At 62.6% G+C, this 17,300-nt stretch overlaps 2 protein-coding genes across 2 annotated transcripts; one reads left to right on the top strand and one right to left on the bottom strand.

The window, feature by feature from the left end:
- The first annotated feature begins 1,896 nt into the window (after positions 1–1,896).
- On the top strand, positions 1,897–5,806 carry PRSS57 (protease, serine, 57). The gene is made up of 5 exons (XM_012645355.1): positions 1,897–1,975; positions 2,303–2,456; positions 2,942–3,086; positions 4,319–4,582; positions 5,600–5,806. Exons 1-5 carry the CDS (start codon positions 1,897–1,899, stop codon positions 5,804–5,806), a joined length of 849 nt encoding a protein of 282 aa, XP_012500809.1.
- An 848-nt stretch (positions 5,807–6,654) lies between these two features.
- Positions 6,655–12,840, bottom strand: FSTL3 (follistatin-like 3 (secreted glycoprotein)). The gene is made up of 5 exons (XM_012645488.1): positions 12,699–12,840; positions 11,219–11,404; positions 9,055–9,270; positions 8,085–8,312; positions 6,655–8,012 (listed from the first exon to the last, which is right to left on the bottom strand). Exons 1-5 carry the CDS (start codon positions 12,799–12,801, stop codon positions 7,954–7,956), a joined length of 792 nt encoding a protein of 263 aa, XP_012500942.1. The 5' UTR covers positions 12,802–12,840; the 3' UTR covers positions 6,655–7,953.
- Between the last annotated feature and the right edge of the window lie 4,460 nt (positions 12,841–17,300).

Here is a 17,300-nt window from a genome sequence, read left to right as displayed (position 1 = left end):
GAGTTTCGGGGAGGACACAAGGTGACATGTGCCCAAGGGCAGAGGTCAGGAATTCCTGTCGTCACCCTGTTGTTACTGATGTCACAGTGGTGCGGCACGCCTGGAACTGGCCCATTTCTCAGAGAGCATGGAGACAGCCTCAGGCCCCAGCCCATTCCTTGCCGACTCCCCTCGGTCCCCTGCGCCCCGTGGGAGGCCTGCCCTGCCTGGAACCTCACACTTCACCAGGCCCCCAGGGGGCCAGGGAGGGGCCAGCATGACTCAGGAGGGGGCGTGTCTTGGAGGAACGGAGCTCCCAGTCCTCTCTGAGCTTCGGAACCCTGACCCGCAGGCCCAGCCCAGCGTCCACGCAGAGAGGAGCAGCACACTGGGAGCCTCAACTCCTGCTGTCCCCATGGCCTGCACCACTGCCCTGGGAGCCCCAACGTTCACAGCTAAGGGGCACGGGGACCACCTGGGGTCTGATGGAGCCACCATCTGCAGATAATCAGAACCAAACCTCACCCCCAAAGAGGGCCGTGTCCTCTGTACCTGAGAGCTGCTCAGGAAAAGAAACTCCTATGACCAAGAGTATGTCTCCTCAATATATAAAGAGCCCCAACAAATCAATGACAAGTGTTTCATGAATGGAGCTATTGCCATCATTGTTGCTGTCAATTCTTTGCACTGACTAGTGTTCCAGAACAGGGAGAGCCATTCAGCTCTTCCGTGGAAAGACCCCTGCTGGGGCTTGTAGTCCAGGAGCTCTGGGTGCCAGACCCACTGCCAGGCAGCCCCAGACAAATCAGCTCCCCTCTCTGGGCCTCAGTTTGGAAAGTGGAAACACTGACCCCCACTCAGCCCACTCCTCAGGGCTGCCAGGAGCCTGGTTCTCCGGACAAGAAAGGACGGTTATTTGTTTCACAACAGGCTTGAGAAAGGGGAAGGAAATGGCCCCTGGGTGGAATCAGTCCCTGGAGCGTCAAGAGCAGCTGTCCCGAGGCTGCAACCCTGGCCCCATCCTCCTGCACTGTGTGACCTTGGGTAAGGTGCTTAACCTCTCTGGGTCTGTTTCCAAATCGGTAACCAGAGTGGGGGGCCAGAAACAACATCCACAGGTAAATGAAGTTCCACACACCTGTAGCTTCAGGTGCTCCTCGTTCCAACCCCCTTAATCCCATCTGCAGAGTCCCTGTGTCCATGTAAGGCGACATACCCCCAGGTCCCAAGGGATAGGACGGGGATGTCTCTGGAGCCATTGTTCTGACGTTGGCACTATGCTGTGCGTGGGCTGTGAGCACCCTGGGACCTGTGGGTATGTCACTTCATGTGGCAGAAGGGACTCTGCAGACGGGATTGGGTTAAGGACCCTAAGGTGGGGAGGTCACCCTGGATGACCTGGGGACCCAGTGTCAGCACCGGGTCCTCCCACGAGGAGGCAGGAGGGTCGGAGGCAGAGAGACTGGCGGATGCCATGCTGCTGGCTCCGAAGGGGGAGGACGGGGGAAACCGAGGCGTGAGGGGCATGGGGCTCGCCCGGGGCCACGCAGCGGGTGAGAGGCAGGGTGGGGCTGGAGGGCTGGCGCCTGCAGCTGGAGAGGCAGCTGCACCACTCCCGCCAAGCGTGACTGTGTGCCGGGCCGTGTGAAAGCTCCCTGCGCACGTCCGGGCCGGGTAAACTGAGGCACGGAGTGGTGAGGTCATACGGCGGCCCAGGACCCCCACTCTCACCTCCATGGCCTGCTTCTTGGCCCCTCGTGCAGTTATAATCGTCATCAGTCACAAGCTGAGACTGCCGGGGCGTCCGTTTCCCAGAACCCCCTGGCCCGACCACAGCCCACAGCCCACAGCCCGGCTCCTCCTTCCGGGCCGTTGGGGGAGAGTGGGGGCCGTGGCCGCCAGCAGAACCCGCCTGCCATGGCCATGGGAATGGGGGGCTGGGGCCGCCCGCTGCTGGCTGTGGCCGCTGCTCTGACGCTGCCTGCGAAGGTCCCGGGTGAGGAGCCCCCGGGACCCCACTTGGGCCGCCCTTGGCATCCTGCCCGAGCCCCGGTCAGACCCCTACACAGAGTGCCCCAAGAACCCTCAGGCGGGAACCCCAACACACCCTGCTGCTTAGCCTCCTGGGCGGCTGCCCCGCTCCGGCCTCAGCTGGAAACGAGGGACCCCCACTCCCGGCACAAGGGGTCTCGTCTGGGCTCTGGCCGTAGCCGCCTCTGGTCTCTTCCCACTACATCTCTGTCTGTCTCGGCCTCTTTCTCCCCCTGCCTGGCCCCCACCCCATCCAGTCCTGGTCCCTGACTCGGGCTGTCCACCCCCATAGGCTCCTGGGGGGCCCAGATCATTGGGGGCCAAGAGGTGGTCCCCCACTCCCGGCCCTACATGGCGTCCGTGCGCTTTGGCGGCCAGCACCACTGCGGGGGCTTCCTGCTCCGGGTGAGCTGGGTGGTCTCCGCCGCCCACTGCTTCAGCCACAGGTGAGCCTCACCTTTCGGGACCCTTCTTTGGGTGAGCTGGGGCATGGGCAGGGCGGGGTGGACCCCACCCCTCACCTGGCGGAGGGGCAGCCGGAGGGGGCGTCTCAGCGGGTTGTAGCAAGTGACAGGAGAAAGTGGGAGAAGTTCGTAAGATGCAACAGCCGTGACAACGATTAAACATTCTGTTAGGATGGTCGTTTCAAGTATGTCATATATTGTGATGACTACTGACATGAATATTGAAATTATCGTAGTTAATATAATTGAGGTGGGACATGTAATAAGTATACTAAGTGTTATGTGCATTCTCAGTATATTTTTATAACAATGATTCAAGCTAATATTGCCGCTGTTGGCGCTAACAGTGTCATTGACATGGGGATGGTAGTCCGCGTGGTGGTTATCACGTGGGGCCAGCGGGGGCAGCCACCGGATCACTGCACCGATGGGCAACCCCAGTCCCGCCCGCCCTCCCCTCCCTGCAGAGACCCCCGGAAGGGCCTGGTGGTGCTGGGGTCCCACGCCCTGAGCGCCGCGGAGCCCACGCAGCAGGTGTTCGGCATCGCGGCTGTGGTCAGGCACCCCGACTACCACCCCACGACCCACGCCAACGACATCTGTCTGCTGCGGGTGAGCCCCGGGGCTGGCGGTGGGTCTGGCCCGTCCCCAGCCACTCAGGACGATCTGACTTCTGTTTTAAAAACAGCTGGAGGGACCCTGTGAACTCCCAAGTCAAGCCACATCCCTCCTCTGCCCAGAACCCTCCATGGCTCCCACCTCCCTCGAGACAAAAGCCAAAGTCCTCCTGGCACCCACGGGCCCTGCTCATGTGTCCCTGTCACCTCCTACACTCTCTCATTTGTCACCATTGCACTGGCTATGCCCCCGCCCAGAGCACCATTCCCCCAGATGCCACAAGGCTCTGCTTAAATGTCACCACCTCGGGAGCCTCCCCTGGCCACACAGCCCCGTCCTGCCCCTGCCCCCGCCAACTCCTGTAACATCTGCTCCTCCTCTGGTCGTTGTCCACCACCTCCTCTGGACCCAAGGGCCTCTGGGTGGCATTTATGGCCATTTATGACACACAGCAGGTGCCCAATATTTGTGCTGGAAGAGGGAAGGGAGCATCTAGGGCCACTGTTAGACCCAGGTCTCTGCCCCACACCCCAGGAGTTTTCGGGGTGGGAAGTTGCACTGCCCCTCCATGTGAGTTTCGCTCTCTGCCCACGTGTGGTGCTTCCATGTGACCCTGCATGGCCCCCTCCTGCTCCAGGGGACCACCCCTTCCCTGTGGAAGCTTGGTAAATAGCATTGGCAGGGGCACATGGTAGTCCAGAGGAGGCTGGTGTCTTAGCCTGGGAGTCTGGGAGGGCTTCCTGGGGGAGGTGATACCTAAGCTGAGATATCCCCTGAAGGCTGAACAGGAAGGGTGCTCAGGGCAGGGGTACCGGGAGAGCAAAGGTTGGAGGTGGGTCAGGGGCTGGCAGCAAACCATTCTGGTACAGGAGAGGGAGGCTGGAGGGGCTGGGGGCCTAGACTGGCAGGCCAAGAGGCTTTGTCCCAGGGCAATGGGGAGCCAAGGGAAGGCTTAGAGTAGGCAAGGAGATGGGGTTTGGAAGCTCCTTTGGGCAGCTGAGGGGGTGAGACTGGCGGGCTGGAGGCTGGGGCAGGCCTGACGGGCTAGGGGCTTACAGTGGCAGAAGGAGCAGGCATCCTGCTGAGCCGCAGGGCAGCTGCCACCGATTTCTCTCTCACAGGCCACGACCAGGGGTCACAGACGGGTAGACTGAGACAGCAGCAGGGGAAGGTGGGTGGGTGGCGGGGCAGCAGGGAGTGGCCCTGAACGCACACTTTCCCTGCAGCTGAACAGCTCTGCTGTCCTGGGCCCTGCCGTGGGGCTTCTGGGGCTGCCAAGGCGAGGCGCCAGGCCACCCAAGGCTGGGACACGGTGTCGGGTGGCTGGATGGGGCTTCGTGTCGGACTTCGAGGAGCTGCCGCCCGGGCTGATGGAGGCCGAGGTCCGAGTGCTGGGCCTGGACATCTGCAACAGCTCCTGGAAGGGCCAGCTGAGCCCTGCCATGCTCTGCACCCACAGTGGGGACCGCCAGAGGCGGGGCTTCTGCTCGGTAAGATCCTCTGCCCCACCCACTCACCGTATGGGTACAGGGCACACCGAGGCCCACAGAGAGAGTCAGACTCAGGCAGGGCCTTGGGAACTGAATCCCACTGATGTTTGACCAGAGAGAGAAGCTGAGGCCCAGGAAGGGCAGGGAGTTGATCACACAGGGCTGCCATGTTCAGCTGGGCAGGTTGTGCACTGCATAAAGTGCCACAGACTTGTGTCTTTATACAAGTAGTGTTCAGTAGGGGGCAGTAATGGATCTGAAGGAAGCAGTTCCTGCTCCTAAGACCTCGTGCATTGTATGAAGCTGTGCTGCCGCTGAGGAAGACACTCAGCCGGGAGCGTCTTTTGTCTCACTCCAGAGAGTGACATGGTTCAGAACACAGACTCTAGAGTCCAACAGCCTGAGTCCAATCCAGACTATGCCACTTCCCAGATGTATGGAAAAGTATTGGAAAAGTCACCTCATTTCTCTGGGGCCTGCTATCTCCACCTGTGAAACTGCCACATTCACAGCACCTGCTCGGTAGGGTCAGAGCTGATTCCAACGGCAGTCAGGAGGGCTGCACAGGGCGTCAGGGGTTTTAGGGTGAGTATTCAGGGAGCCCTCTCTGAGGACAGAACCTTCGAGCTGAGACTTGAAGGAGTCCTGGGGAGATGTGAGGAACGGCATGCCAGCAGAGACCAGTCAGAGGTCGGCTGTATGCAGCTGTGGCTGCGCAGGTTGTGCACTGCAGCCTTGTGTATTTTTTTATACAAGCAGTGGCCAGTAGAGGGCAGTAACAGGTCCCTGGCTGGAACCAAGGGAGTTAGGGGGAGAGTAGGGCAGAGAAGTGGGTGCAGGCTGGATTCTCAGGGCCTGAAAGGCAGAGGTGAGTTTAGTTTTTGCTTTAAGAGCACCAGGGAGCCATAGAAGTGTTTTGAGGCAGGGAGGGCTGTGATCTTATTTACCTGTAGACACTCCTTCCAGGAAAGTGACCCCAGAGAGGAGACCCTAACCTTTTCTTTCCCTTCACCCCAGGCAGACTCCGGGGGTCCCCTGGTGTGCAGGAACCGGGCCCATGGCCTTGTCTCCTTCTCAGGCCTCTGGTGCGGTGACCCCAAGACCCCTGATGTGTACACGCAGATGTCTGCCTTTGTGGCCTGGATCTGGGACGTGGTTCGGCGAGGCAGCCCCCAGCCCAGCCCTGTGCCTGGGACCACCAGGCCCCCAGCAGGAGCTGCCTGAACCACAGACTCGCTGGGTATACGGGCCTGGAATATTCCACGGCAGCTGCGGCAGGGCGTCTGTGGGGAAGCCTGGTGTGCAGGGTGTGGGTGGGCTGAATTGCACCAAGTAAAATGTTGACCAACTAACCAGAAACTACGGACACCGTCCTCAACTGTGGTCAGCTCCAGGGTCCACCCGCACTCCTGCCCACGTCTCCTTTCCCCTGGCCCTTTTCCACCCTCCTGTTCCCCCCACCACGAACCCCCCGGATTTGCACTCCCCCCTCACAGCTCACACTCTGGCCAGCCTCTGGCCTCGGCCCCTGCAGTACCCCCGGCCTGGGGTCCCCATCCTCCACCACCCTCCAGCAGGGGAACTCCAAGTTCCCTGAGCAGGGGGCAGGGGGACTGTTGAGTCACCAGCATGGGGTCGCCCCATCCCCTTCGTGGAATCCCAAGTTGGCCTGGCCTCTGTCAAGCCTGTGCCCCTCCTCTGAAAGCAGTTTAGAATGGCACCGGTGCACCACAAGTCCCTGCTGATGTTACCAGCACAGGGTGTCGGTAAGGCGTTACCACGATGGCTCCTGCTGCGCCCCAGTCCTTCAACGCCAGGCCTCCACTTCTGGCCCCCAAGCCAGCTGGCTTCTTGGGGCTGCCCTAAGCCCCCCTCCCTTTAAAGGCCTTTTATCTCTCCCTCCCTGGCTGTTGTCCACTGCCTGGCGGTGGACTCTGAGGCCCAGAGGTAGGTGGTGGCCACCCCAAGGACATCCACCTCTGCCTCTTCTCTGGGTGTTTTCAGAGGCCCCACTTGACACCCCAACAGCATCCCCAGAAGCAAACTCAGGCCTGGACACCCCGAAGTGGGTTTCTCAGTTTTTATTTCTTTGGTGAGGCAGGACCCCAGGGTGGGGGGAAGGCTGCCTTGTCTGGTGGCCCAGGCAGACCCCCCTGCTCAAGGACACTTTTCTGGGCATCACAGGTAAGGCACTACCTGGGGGCTGGAGAAGGAGAAGCAGAACTCCCCCAGACTCCCCACCCCAAACTTGGGGAGCTCGATGTCTTCCCCGTTGCTCCCCACCCCATCTGGTCTGAGCCTTTGGTCTACATGCAGGCACAGGTAGGTGATTTTGAATGTCAGCCCAGACTGTGTGGAGGGTGAGCAGTTTTGGGGGAAATTGACCCAAGACCAGCACCACCCCCTGCCAGGCTGGTGGGTCAGGAGGGTCTAGCTGGCAACTGTGTGTAGAGGCCTGGCCAGGACAGGCCATGCAGGACCAAGGGGTCCTGTGTCTGAACCCCCAATGTGGAAGGCAGGCAGCAGGGGTGTGCAGGGACACCTGGCTCCAGGGTGCCAGGCACGCAGTGTGTCCTGGAGTTAGCATCGACACCCCACCCTGGGCTGGTGGGTGAGCAGAGGCTCCAGGTCCTGGCCAGGTTCCACTCTAGTGGACTGGGCCCCAGTGTGCACAGTGCCCTGCTCTGAGCTGCTGCTGGCCACCCCACGTCTGGGGCCACGAGATGTTGCTAAGTGAACCCACGTGAATGGCAGCTGAGGAGGGCTGGGTCATTCTGTGTTGGGTGGCACAGATGGCCCCTCTCCCAGAGGACACACTGGGTGTTTCCCAGTGGCCCTCAGAAGACGTGAAGGGGTAAATGGAGGTGACCGGAGGACGAGAACCTGGGTTCTTGGGCGGTAGGGAACAGTGGCTGCTTTCTTGGACTTTATAAAGGGCACATCCCACTGGGCCAAGATCACCGTGTTCCGAGGCTAGACCTCTCCCTCTCCTCCTGGCCTGAGCCGGACGTCCCTCATGGCCGGGCTAGGAGAGCAAGTTGTGCCTCTTGTGAATCACCAGCAGGGAGTCCCCAGCCCTCCCGTGGCAATAACTAACCGGCTTATCCCCAAAGGAGCAGAAACGTGGGTCTTCCCAGGCAGAAGGGTGCCTGGGGTGGGGGCTGGGGAGGCTTCCCAGAGAAGTCCCCGGAAGCTGACCCCAGTGCCGGGGCTCTGAGTCCCAGCCTCCTTCCCTCAATCCTTGCAGGGTGCCCACGTGGTCCCCGTCCAGGCTCCAGGGAGTGTCCGCGGGACATAAATTAGACTCTGCTGTGGCAATAAATAAAAACGGGGGCGGCCTCGGACGCCAGGCCCAGGTGCGCCCTGCAGGCTCACACGAAGTTCTCCTCCTCTTCCTCCGACTCGGCACCCGGAGGCTCCCGGGATGTGCCTGCAAGCGAGGGGGGCACGGTCAGCACACTGCGGGCCCCCCGCAGCCCGAGCCCCCGCCCTGCGCCCGCACCTGTGCAGCTGCCCGGGTGGCGCACGCCGATGGAGCGGCCCAGGAAGCAGGTGGCCTGGCGCAGGTGGCACGAGGAGACGTAGGTGACGTTGTTGTTGCCGCAGAGCTCCTGGCCGGGGCCAGAGGGCGCGGGGCAGGGCGCCGCGCGACACACCACGCAGTGCGCGCTGCCCGTCTGGTCCACCACGCACGACTGCGGCCGCGGGCACACCACATGGGCGCAGGACTCTGCGGGCAGGCGGCGGGCGCGCGTCAGGGGACTCTTCCCTGCCCCTCTTCCCTGCGCGAGCCGCCCCACCTCGCCCCGCGGGGCTCCACCGCGAGCCCCGCCCCCCGTTGTAGTAGGAGCCACACCCCTCCACGAGCCCCGCCCGCTGAGCGCGCTCCCTGGCGGACCCGCTACACTTCTCTGTGACCCTGTGAGCCCCAGAGGCCCCTTACCAAACCCCTCCCCACTCTTCCTAACTTCCGACCCCTCCTCAGTCCCCGCCCCACAAAAGACGCAATCCGGTGACACACCGTCGTGCGGAGGCTCCGCCCAGACCCAGCGTGCCACCCAGACCCCGCCCACCATAAGTCCCGTCTAACCCACGTGACCTATACAGGTCTGCAGGCTCCGCCCCCACGTACTGTGGCAGAGGCCCAGGTGCACGACGCCAGGTAAGCTGGCTCCATCCCTCCCTCTGACTCCGCCCCCACACGCTGTGGCAGCGGCTCAGGTGCATGTCGTCAGGTCCTCCGGCTCCGCCCCTCCCTCGGACCCCGCCCCCACGTACTACGGCAGCGGCCTGAGTACATGACGACAGGTCCGCCGGCCCCGCCCACGCGTACTGCGGCAATGGCCCTTGTGCGTGACGTCAGGTGCGCTGGCCCCGCCCCCAATCACTGTGGCAGCGGCGCCGGTGCATGACGTCAGGACAGCCGGCCACGCCCCTTCCTCGGGCTCCGCCCCGGCCCTACCCCCACGTACTGCGGCAGCGGCCCCGGTACATGACGCGCAGGTCCGGGTGTCCGCGGCAGCGCGCGGCGCGCAGCTCGCACTCGTTGCGGTAGGTGGCGCCATCCGAGCCGCAGACCTGCAGGCGCACCGGTAGTCCCGCGCAGTCGGGCGCGCACTCACAGCGCGGGCGGCCGCCGAGCATGCGGCATGCCTTGCCCGGGCCGCACTCTACGCCGTCGCACGAGTCTGCGGGCACAGGACACAGCGTGGGGCGGTGCTCGGGCCCGCGCACTGCCGCCCAGTGTGCGGGGCGGGGCGGGCCTGGTCTGGGGGCGCCGTCTGGGGTCCGGGGGTGGGGCCTGGGGATGGAGGCGCTGTCAGAGGTCAGGGTCCGGGGGACGGGGCCCGTGGTGAGGGCGCCGTCCGAGGTCTGGGATCCGGCGGCCAGGGCGCCGTCTGGGTCCAGGGTGGGCCAGGAGTCTGCGTGTGGGAGCCGGCGGGGGCGGGGCTCGGTCGGGAGCCCGGGTCACTGTGGGCTGGCGGGGGCCTCTTCCGGACCTGGGGGTCCGGGAACAACCGGGTCTTCCCAGGCCCATTTCCTCTGTTCCTCGCAGCTGCGTCAGCCTGGGGGTGGGGGGGCCCTACGCCTGGGTCTGGGCCAGGACCTCCCTGGAGAAGGCATCGGTGAGGGCGGGACTTAGGGGGCCTCCCCCAGCCCTAGCCCTCAGCAGCCCCATTTCTCAGGGAAACTGAGGCACAGCTAGGGGAAGCCTCTCTCTGGGGTCCCCGCCCCCACTTTCAGTGTGCTGCTCGTGGCCTCGCAGGCCCTCCTGGGCTCTCTGCTGCATCCTCCCAAGTCGTCCTTTTACAGGCGGCAAAAATGGGGCCTGATCACAGCTGTGAGTGTAGGGGGGCCAGGGGCACCTCCCCTTCAGAGCTCCAGCCAGACCCCGGGTGACAGCCCCTGCCCCCAAGTCCCATTGCTTGCAAGTCTGGAGGGAGCCTCTGGACACCAAGTCTTGAGTTTGTGCTGCAGCCTCAGTTTCCCTGTGCACAGAGCAGAGCTGATGGGGGACCCCATCGCACAGGCTGAGCAGACATCCCTGAGGGTGGCCGGCGCCCCCCACGGAGGCCCTGCCAGGGCATGTGGGCCGCACCTGGGGCCTCCCACGCAGCGGCCCACACGCACATCTGGAAACGCTCTGCCGGGTGGCTTCACGCGAGGGAGAGCGGAAGTGGAGGGCTGAGTCCCCATCCCCAGGGCCAGATGGGGGAGGAGGGGTCTCTGGGCCACCTCACGCCCAGGCCAGGCACTTTTTGAAGTATGTCTTCCTCCCAGAAGCCAGAGGGGGGTCTAGAGGGAGCAGGAGTATGTAGCAGTAAGTTCAGGACCACCCTGCCAGGCTGATCTGGGATTAATAACATCTCACAGGCTTGGGCAGGTCTGCACCCCTTTCCTCCAGCCTCCTGCCTGACCCCACCCCCAGGCCTTGGTTTCTTCTGGTGTGCTCTCCCATACCTTCTCCATCTGGCAGACTCCTAATCATCCCCCAACGCCCCGGCTCTCATGCCCACCTCCTTCAAATTGTGTCCTAGTGCTCTCTCTGGGCCCCTGCAGGTTCAGCCCTGAACACAGGGGGCTAGGAGGGTCCCCCAACCCATCCTCCAGGCCAAGAATATGTCTTGACTCGTTCATTCTACCCTCAAAGACCTCCTAGTCTGACGTGGGAGGCAGCATTTCTCAGAACAAGATCTGGAAGGCACATGCTTGTTAAACATGTAGCTGCGATTGCATCACAGACCCCTAAAATTTGTGGCCTTAAGGGCCCTGGTGTGGACGTTTGGGAACACTGAGTGTGGAGTCACAAGCCAGATGGCCAGTCAGGGACATCCCCTTCCCTGGAGTTAGGTGTGAGCCAATGGGGTGCAGGTGGGATTGGGCCTGAGCAAAGGCCTGGAGTCTGGAAACCAGGCCACTAGAGCGTTTCCCTGGATGTTAACTGCAGGAGGCGGAAGCCTGACAGCATGGGATTCCCCCAGCTCCTCTCTGAGGCTGGGGTCCCCTCCACGAACCCCTGCATGACGGAGCACTCGCTCCAGATGCTCCACCTTGGACCACAGTGATTGCTTTTGCTGGTCCGGAGCTGGACATGCTCGCCTGCCTCTGGCCTGTGGCCAACGCCCTGGGTCTCACCTTTGCAGGGCAGGCAGTGGACGAGGCCCAGGAAGCCAAGGAGGCTGATCTTGTTCCCCGGGTGGGTGAAGTTGGACCAGGCAGTGTCGATGCTGCCAGAGGCACAGCACTCAGCCTGGCTTACATCGGTCCTGAGCACCAGGCTGCAGGTCGCCTCGCGGCCCTGCTGGAGCCAGCACACACCACCTGCAGGCAAGGAGCACGGTTCCTGTGGGTCTGGGCTGGCGGTGCCACTCCTGTGCCACTCCTGACCCAGCCTCTAGCCCGTGGGGAGGCATGCAGGGCTGAGTAGCAGACGGGATGATGTACCCCCACCCAGGAAGGAGGGACAGAGAGCCACACTGGTGTTCCTTCCCTGGCTCTGGATCCCTTGGGGATCCCTCCTCTGCTCTGAGTTCCACACCCCCCCAGTGCTTTTCCACCACCGCACACCCAGCCCGGAGACCTCCCCCCGACCCCGTTCTTCCAAGCCCCCAGCCAGAGGCTGGCATCTTGCCCAACCCCTCAAACACCACAAACACCGTATGCTGGGCACGTCAGCGTCAGTGGGCCCTGGAGCTGCCTCTCCCGCCTCTGCCCTCTGTCTAGACAGCACCCGAGGGCGAGGGCATGCGAGCCCCCTCGCCTGGCAGGCCCCCCCCTCGCCTGGCCTGCCTCTTACTCACTCGACTTGGGAACATTCCCCTTGCATGAGCTCACTGTCTCCCCGGGGACGTGGCCTTCGGGGAGGGGGCTCCGCTCTCCCTTTGGCTCGGGGCTTGGGTGGGGTGGGGTGCGGTGTGGCTGCCGGGGTGGAGGGGTGGGTAGGCAGACAGCTCTCAGTTTCCCCACCCGTCCATGGGGACAGGAATGGCCACAGCCCCCATCCCAGAGCTGTCACTGGCTCTCAGACTCGGCTGAGCACCTTCTGGGGACCAGCTCTGGGCATCCAGCGCCTCCGCACCCCTCTTACAAGAGAAGAAACTGAGGCCAGGAGTAGGGGTGTAACTTGCCCGCACTTGCCAGAAAGTCCCAGGTGGGGACTCCAGTGCCCCATCTACCTAAGCCAGACCTGGGGAAGATCCAAGACCCCTCTCTAGGGGCAGCAGGACCCACCCACAAGGTCTCGGTTGGAATCTGGGCTTTGCCCCTCACGGGCTGTGTGACACTGAGCCTCAGTTTCCCCATCCGGAAAAACGGACATGATAGGACTACCCATACTGATGGGTGGTTGTGTGGGAGGGGAGAGGTAGACACTAAGCGCTCAATAAATGTCAGCAGTCATTGCAGTTACTAACCTCTGCTGACCTCCCGGTGACCCTCCCTCTGGCCCGCTGGCGTTGGGGGAGGGGAGCCCCAAGCCCCGCCGCCCACCCGCCCCCGGCGGCCGCCGCGCCCCGCCTCGCCCCCAGCCGCGCCCCCCGACATCGCCCCGGGCACATTCCCGGCAGGCCCACGTGGGTGGCGCGCCCCGTCCGCCCCTTCCGGCAGCCCCACTCACCGGGCGAGGGGTCCCCCGAGCCCACGGAGCCCACGAAGCCCACGGCCCAAGCCAGGGCCCCCCAGGGCAGCGGCCAGAGTGGCCCCGGCGCCCCGGGACGCATGGCGAAGGCAGAGACCACGGAGGCCCGCGTCGGACGCGCGGGCGGGCGGGCGGCGGCCCCGACTTCCCAGCGCGCCGCCCTATAAAGGTCCCGCTGGCTGCGGGCGGGGCGGGGCCGGCGGGGCGGGGCGCGGCGCGTGAGTGGCGGGGCGCGAGGCCGGTCCCGCGCGACGTGTGCGGGGGCTGGGCCCGGCCACGCGAGGCTGGCGGCTGGCGGGGGCCGGGGTCGCATCCGGGAGCCGGAGCGTTGAGCTGGGTCTGTGGCAGGCCCCAGGGGTGACCGTGGGTGTGAGTTCCAGGTGGAGCCGGCCTTGCGGGGGTCGAGGCGGTGCCTTGAGGTGTCAGGGTGGGTTTGGGGGTCTTTGGTTGTCTTTGGTGGTAGGGTGGCGGCTGTGAGCTAACCGTGACCCACCAGGAGCCCGTCTGTGGATCTGTGTGTTGTGTTGTGGTCACTTTCATGGCCCGAGTGGCCTGGGTGGCCAAGTCGTCCTCCTCTGGCCCTCCACACCCCACAGCCCCGACCTGGCTGGAACGCTTTTCTGCTCACACCCGCAGGCCACCCACCCATCCACCTGGCTGGAGCCTGGGTAGGGGGAAGTTGGGTGGGACCCAGGCGGTAGGGAGAGGCCCAGCGACTTCCAGCACAGCATGGACAACAGCAGTCCTCGCTCCAGACACGGCTTCTCGGGGGCCCACTGTGTGCCTGGCCTTTGCCCTTTGACCCCTGGGAGGCTGTGCACCAAGCCCTTCAAACCTTTGCAGGTGGTGCCCCCAGCTCACACCAACAGGAATGCATCAGTTGGTGGTTTGCTAGGTTTTTTCCTCCTCTCCCCTCTGAGACTCAGCAGACACTCGGTGTCTGTGCAGCCCGTGGCCACCCTGGAATCCCGGTTGCCCAAGCAGAGGCGTTTCCCACAATTTATGACAGCGGCGTGGGCCTGGGACGCCGGGGCTTTGGTGCAGCTGGCCGCTTTTTCCGCTTTGGAGCTGGTCCCTTCTCTCTTGGGGACCTCCAGAATTGTCAAGACACCACGGATGTGCTGTGGGTTCAGCGGAGTCCCCTCCTCTGCGTTCATGCTTCTAAGGAATAATTAGCCAACATCTCTTGGTGGCAGGAATGGCGACAAGGCAGGGTGCTGGGGTACCACAGTGACCAAGGCAGACCTGCCCCCACCAAGCTGGTGGTTTGGAGGGGCCATAGACAACGAGATGTGTAGACAAATTAATCCATAACTTCAAAGAGTGGTAAATGCTTTCAGGAACATAAGGTTGCGGTCAGGGGGAGCAAGTGAGTATCTCCAGGGGGTGCCTGTGCCTGGTCACCCCTATTCCTGCATCACCTTGGGGTGATGATGGGGAAGCTGAGGCTCCCTGGAGCAAGGCAGCACAGCGCCTCCTCTTCCACCAGTAGAAGCCACACCTGGACCCTTCCTCAATCTCAGCTGCCCAGCCTGACCCGTGTCGCCCAGCCAGGGGCCAAGTTGCTGCCCTCGTGGCACTGAGGGAGGACACCCCTGTCTTGACCTGGCCTTGGCCCCTGGCAGTCCCCGGGGATTCTCCCTGGGTTGGGGACTAAGGCAGGGACGGGACCCTGTGTTCTCCCAAGGGTGTGCCCCGGCTGGACACTGTGACCTTGGCCGAGACCTGACCTTGCCATGGCTTAGACACTCTGGCCCAGGCTGTGCAAATCAAAGGGACATTGTCTGGCTGGCGTGGGTTCGGGGCCTCTCCGGGGAAACCGAGGCCAGCTGCCAATGGCCTCCTGCTCCCGGGTTCGGTGTTCCTCCCTAAACCAGAGGCCATGTGCTGGGCGACCTCAAGCAAGTCACTGACCCTTTCTGGGGAGCCCCCCTCTTCCCAGTGACAGCCTCCTCCCCGCTTCCTGACCCTGCTTTCCTCTTCAGCCTGACACAGCCTCAGCCTCACCCCGGCAGCTCACTTCCTGCCTCAGCTGCTGTAAGACTCCTCCCCAGCTCAAACGCCCACCATGACTCCCCTCGGCCTCTGCCGTCAGGCTGCTTCTCCCCTGTCAGATCCCAACAGGTAAACAGGCAGTGAGACTTGAATGTTGCACTGGATGTCAGGGGTGTGCTGGGAGCCAAAGTGACAGGATGTTTGTGCTGCAAGTGAGAGAAAGTGCAGCTCCAGGGCGTTTGGCAGAATAACAGCCCCAGAGAAGGCCAGGCTAATCCCTGGAACCTGTGGGTTTGTCACCCTCCGTGGCTAAAGGGGACTCTGCAGATAGGATTGAGTTAAGGATTTTCAGATGGGAGGTCACCCTGGATGACCCGGGGGCCCAGTGTCAGCACAGCGTCCTCACACGAGGGGGTAATAGGGTCGGAGGCAGAGAGACTGGAAGACGCTGCGCTGCTGGCTCTGAAGGGGCAGGAAGGGCGCGAGCCAAGGGGTGCAGGCGGCTGCTAGACGCCGGGAGAGGAACAGGATAGACCCTCCCCAGGAGGCACACAGCTTTGCCTCGATTTCCCCCAGCGAGATGTAAGTTGGGCTTCTGACCTCCAGACCTATAAGAGAAAAAAACCTGTGCCAGGCATAGTGGCGCCTTGTTGTAGTCCCAGCAACTCGGGAGGTGGAGGCGGGAGGATCGCTCAAGCCCAGGGGTTCCGGTCCAGCCTGGGAAACATAGCGAGACCCTATCTCAAAAAACAAAAACAAAACAAAACAACAACTTGTATTGTTTTAAGCCACCCAGTTTGTGCCAACCTGTTGCAGCAGAAATAGGCAACCAGTACATAAGCACCCCATGTGCCAGGCCCTGTGACCTCTCTGGGCCTCTGTTTCCTTGTCTGTCAAAGGGGCACAGACCTTGGTTCTACAGATTCCAGCCAGGATGTGGAGGACAGGGCCTGGCACATGGTGGGCTATGACTTGCATGCGCGGATTCTCACTGTGTAACAGGTGGTGGCCCAGGGTGGGTGTACGAGGAGTCTTCTTGGCTGCCCGCTGTGATGCTGTGAGGCTGGAGGACAGGAAGTAACTTTCTCAGGGTCACATAGCCCCACAGTATTGGGACTCAGTACCAGGTCAGCAAGGTTCCAGGGCGTGCGCGCTGAGCAGTGGGGTAGGGCCCTGCCTTCTCTGGACTGGACAATGAAGGCAGCCGCTGCTTGTGGCTGGCGTCCCTCCTTCTGGTCCCAGCACCACATATTTCTTTGGAGAATCACCTCCTACACTTCAGCCCTTGTGACCCCAGGAGCAGGCACTGACCCAGGCCTGCCGGCCAATTAGTGAAGATCATCTGACACGCCGCAAAATAGAAGGAATGGGCTCTGGGACTTTTTTGAGGAAAGGGCCACCCCCTTCCTGCCTGGGCTGGAAGGGTGTGAGCCTGAAGCTGCAGTGGACTCTTGCTGAGGGCCAGGGAGAGGCCAACCCAGTGCAACACAGAGCCAAGAGGGGCAGCAGCAATTCCCTGTGATGTTGGAGTTCCCTGGATCCAGCCATGCCTGAACTCCTCTCCCCAGTGAGAGGAAGCCGATTTAAATTGAGTTTCTGTCACTTGGAGTGGGCAAAACAACCTTTCCAATAAGCCAGTTTTGTTCAAGCAGAGCTTGTAGGACCCAGAGCAGCAGCAGGTTCTACAGGGGCCACAGGAATCACACCCCAATGTGCCAACCTCTGCCTCCAGGATGTGGGTCGTGGCTTGGTACAGAACCCTCAGGGTCACCTGGTCCCACATCCCTTGAGCCAGAAGATATGTGGTGGACTCCACATCATTATTGCCTGTTGTCTAGAACCTGAAACCTCTGGGCTCCAGGCAGCACGGCCCTGCTGGTGCTCCGATGGAGCCCGTGATGCTGAAAAACACCGCAGAGCCTGAGGACTTGGCGTGGGAGAGGACACGGGAGCACCCTGAAGACAGCTGGGCCTGATAATACCCCATCAGTTGTACCTTTCCCAGCTCAAACACCACCCATGGCTCCCCAAGGCCGTAGGACTCAGTTCAGGTTTGTTGGCCTGGGTTCTGGAGCCCTCTCCACAGCACGGCTCTTCCACGCTGGCCCCGGGGAATCCCCACCCCACAGCTGGCTGCTCCCTTTGCCTGACAGGGGACCTGCTTTTGTGTGGGTATCAGGCAGCCCAGCATGTAACAGAAGGCAGGGCTCTGCTTCAGCCCCAGAGGTAGATACTGATTGGACGAAAAGGGCCACAGTGATGTCAGTCATTCCTCCTGCTGGTCATTGGTTTAGGTTCAGCCATGGGGCCCAGCTCTGTCCCGCTGGCAGCAGCAACAAGGTAGCCACCCTGGTCACAAATGGACACCTGAGGGCCCCAGAACCTCAGGGCCATGGGTCATACACAGGCACTGGCCTGAGCACTTGGGTCCCTACGCCACAGTCTGAGGCTCAGCCTGGGGTGGCCAGCAGGTGAGGTGCCCAGGACCAGAGGCCCAGTGATGGGGGCTCCCCCATGAAGGGGATTGGCACAGCCTCCTACGAAGCAGGGGAAAGAGAAAGGAGTGTGGGAAGGGTACCTCCAGCA

This window comes from Propithecus coquereli, unplaced genomic scaffold, assembly GCF_000956105.1.
Source record: "Propithecus coquereli isolate 6110/MARCELLA unplaced genomic scaffold, Pcoq_1.0 Scaffold232, whole genome shotgun sequence".
In the NCBI taxonomy this organism is placed as follows: Eukaryota; Metazoa; Chordata; class Mammalia; order Primates; family Indriidae; genus Propithecus; species Propithecus coquereli.
The sequence above is the reverse complement of the archived record's forward strand: the minus strand, read 5'-3'. Positions and strand labels throughout refer to the sequence as shown.